The following is a 3,538-nucleotide window of genomic DNA, read 5'->3' on the forward strand; positions in this document are numbered from 1 at the left end:
GAAATCCTCATTCTTTCATCAAAACCCTCATCATACATTAAATATTTGCAGAGAAATACATTGTAGTGTTACTCTTGAAATTTAATGCAGTCAGATTATAGAAAATGAGACAGAATGTTTAAAAAAAACGACAACAATAATGCAATGTGAATAAAGTTACATTTACCGAGTGTAAAAAGAAGTGAACAAACGTGACGTAATCGGACTAGGCTGAATAATAATACGAAATATGTAGGAGTAAAAAATTTATTTGACGTTTCTTCGTCTAAGATATTTCTTCTCCGTCATTTCAAAAATTGTCCAGTATCTCTATCGGGGGAGGAAAGTACGCGTAATGGGGGACGTTGGGGGCGGTGGGAATTGGTAGAGGGGGCGTAAAGGAGGAGGTGAGTTGTAAGTCTTCTAAAAGCTGTGGGGGAGGTAGACCAATAAGGAATCAGCCACCAGCCAATCGTACATTAATAGGCTGCGCCTATGAGATGTCGAGGGAGAGTTGAGCAGTTTGTTCCTCCCCGCCCCCTCCTTGCCTATTGGCGACCTACGGCGAAGGGGTCGAATGCCTGCAACATCATTGGATCAACTCTGTAGAGGCAGTGACTATATAATGCGATGCAAGTTTATGCTAACTACAACGGTGTCTCCAGAATAGAGTGTGGGTGTTATTATTGTTACTCGATAGCTCGTGTGGATACAATTAAAGTTCAGAGATGGAGAGTACCCTGGTCAACTCTATCCTCACCTCGGTGTGCTGTGACTTTGGTCTATCCGGCCTGTGCCCACGAGAGATGCCTTCACCAGCGGGAAGTGAACTTTCAACATCGTCTGTGACCAGCAGTGGTTACTCCTCGTCCGATGAAGGCGAAAAGGATACCACAACAAGCCAAACTGTAAGTACACAACTTCGATCAACTTAATGTTTTGAAAGGTTCGCGGAACTGTAATACAGTCTTTGGATCTTTTTTAATGTTCATTGCGCATAGTTTGCGAGTATGCGAATAAAAGTGTTTTTTTTTTTATGTAAAGATTTCGGTTATTTGCATTATTTTATAACGTTTCCCGTTGCAAGATCTCGTACGCAAATGTTTTTAGGTACCATTTAAGTATATCAAGGTTATCCTTCTGCTATATCTCTCTTGCAATAACCTGGTTAATCGACTACGGACTGAGTTTCTGAGTGCGTACTATATAGCCGGGAAATAACGTTTGCTCTACCATTTATGAAAATTGCTTGATTTTCCCTTCGATGTGAAGTATATTTAGCCTGCGGATCATCGGAACCAAGCATTCCGTTTCTATCGCTGTGTCTTCTTATAAATTTGTTTTTTATGCTTTATGGTGGTTATGTGGTTTCATTCTCTAATTGTATACATAATTTCCATCACTTATGAATTATTATTTATCTCAACTCCTTCGATGTCAACATTCTAAGCCTTGCCTTCCCCGGCCCCAAGTGACATGCTAAGTAGCGGTGGGTATTACCCTCTGTTATTTATCTAATCCTACCAATTGTTTTCGCAGGAACTGCTCAAGGCCAGAGATATCTTGGATCTCTACTCCAACCTGACTAGTAAGCAGTATTGGTCCTATAGGCCAGCCGTGTTGCCCAAGAGAGACGTCAAGGTGTTCCTTTCCAACCGCTCCGTCTACCACCGCTGTGAGGGCTACACACCAGAGGTTTCTGGAGTGGTGAGTTCAGATTTGTCAAATGTGACTTCCTTCTATGGATCTATTGTTTACTATCTTCCTTTGTAAGCTTCTCGCTCGATTATTTTTTTAACAATAATAATTATTTTTTGCCTTTCGCAAGCGTTTATTCTGTGCCCGAGACTTGCATTTGGCTTGTTTAAATATCCCATTACTACATGTCGTCAGGTAGTAGTCCCTACTGATAATTTTTAACGGTTATCTGTAGGTAATTGTAGTTTCGTGGATGTGACGCACGTAACTCATCGGAAATTTACTGGCGTATTCATATTACTTCTTTTCATTTTTCTTATAACGACATAAGGGTACGCAAACTGCTAAGACGTGATTTTCTGTTGTTTAACGACGTGAATGAATGAGCGACCTTAATTGCGTATTTAATTTCTTAATTTTCCTTTTCTTTTTTCCGTAGGTGGACTGCAAATTCTGCGAATTTCCGGTTCCAGTGATATTGTAACCTGCATCATCATTTGGCGATTCGCGAAGGACCAGTGATCCAGTGACATTCCGATCCAGTTTTTTCATGACAATAATCGAGTCTTTTTGGCTGTGATTTTTTGTAGTTTGACTATTTAACACGTGACTGCTGCGAGTGATCTTGTTCAAGGTTGGCGTGGCTGAAGATTTTTAAAAAATAATTTTTGTTATTTATTTATTAAAAGCTTTCTCAATTTAAAGATGAATCTGTCTCCAATTTAACCTCATATCCCCCTTTTCCTCACATTCCCAGGCTGTGTGCTGAGTATTGATTTGATGAACATGTGTTTCATTGAGGGATTTTATGGCTGAATACACTTCACTACGTACGCAACTGTGTAACTTATATATAGCTCCGTCCGCAATCAGCTTCGTAGAGGTAGAGTCGGTGGGGTACGTCGATAACCGGGGTAATAATAATTAGACACCACTCAGATCTTTGCGGATATATTGGAACAATTACAATTGGAGGGCATGTGTACCGTTTCTAGCTTTGGTTTCATTTATTACCATTTCTTCTAGGAAATATCCATTGTCACAGTCGGGGAATCGCCAGGAATGGCGATGGTTTCTAACGCTCCGTGTCTCAGGGTTATCTTAGTCGTACCTGCTTGTAATTATTGCTAACGGCGTTTGACGCCTCTCGATAGGAATCCCGATGGTAGTTACTGAGGTTACGCTTTCACAGCCAGAAGTAGTTGTATCGTCCCGGGGAGGAACGTAGGGAAGGGAGGATAAGACGAGGCAGTGGGTCGGGAGAGAAGCCTATTTCCTGTGTCGAATTACATATACCTATACCTTTAAATTATGTGTAATGTTATTTCAATGCTTTACAAATTGAATTGAGGCTGATGGAATAAAATTTCAGCGGAAGGTTAATGAAGGTAAATGGACGGCTATGGCATTGAGCCACTCGCAGGAGTACTTTTCATTATTTTTGGGCATAAAGCTTTAACTTTCATGTAGTGGGATTCTGAGACGAACCTTTCTCTTGACCCTCTGTATAGGAGCTGATTCACCAGTTGGTATCCCAAGTTCAATGCCGTTCTCGTGGTGTCTTAGTCTGAACCAATCCAATGCTCGTTTCACAGGCGTCGTAGTCTCTGGCACTACGAATATATTCCCGTAAAGGCAGCAATATATCGTAGTTCGTTGCCAAGATTTTCTGGATATAAAAGCTACTACGGGGGAAGACTGGGTGGTACATGTGGATGAAATGTTAAATTAAATGTTTGGAAGACGAAGGCTATGTTGATAACAAGGTACGCCTCTATTTCGCAAGCGTTTATATATAGTGGCTGGTTCACATTTATCTTCAGTGAATGGCATTGTGCATGATGTTAGACTGCGCTCATGA

The 3,538-nt window shown here is 40.9% G+C and overlaps 1 protein-coding gene across 1 annotated transcript; it reads left to right on the forward strand.

The window, feature by feature from the left end:
* The first annotated feature begins 399 nt into the window (after positions 1–399).
* On the forward strand, positions 400–2,383 carry LOC124164028. The gene is made up of 3 exons (XM_046541182.1): positions 400–887; positions 1,519–1,686; positions 2,117–2,383. Exons 1-3 carry the CDS (start codon positions 708–710, stop codon positions 2,159–2,161), a joined length of 393 nt encoding a protein of 130 aa, XP_046397138.1. The 5' UTR covers positions 400–707; the 3' UTR covers positions 2,162–2,383.
* The last annotated feature ends 1,155 nt before the right edge of the window (positions 2,384–3,538 follow it).

This window comes from Ischnura elegans, chromosome 8, assembly GCF_921293095.1.
Source record: "Ischnura elegans chromosome 8, ioIscEleg1.1, whole genome shotgun sequence".
NCBI classification, from domain to species: domain Eukaryota; kingdom Metazoa; phylum Arthropoda; class Insecta; order Odonata; family Coenagrionidae; genus Ischnura; species Ischnura elegans.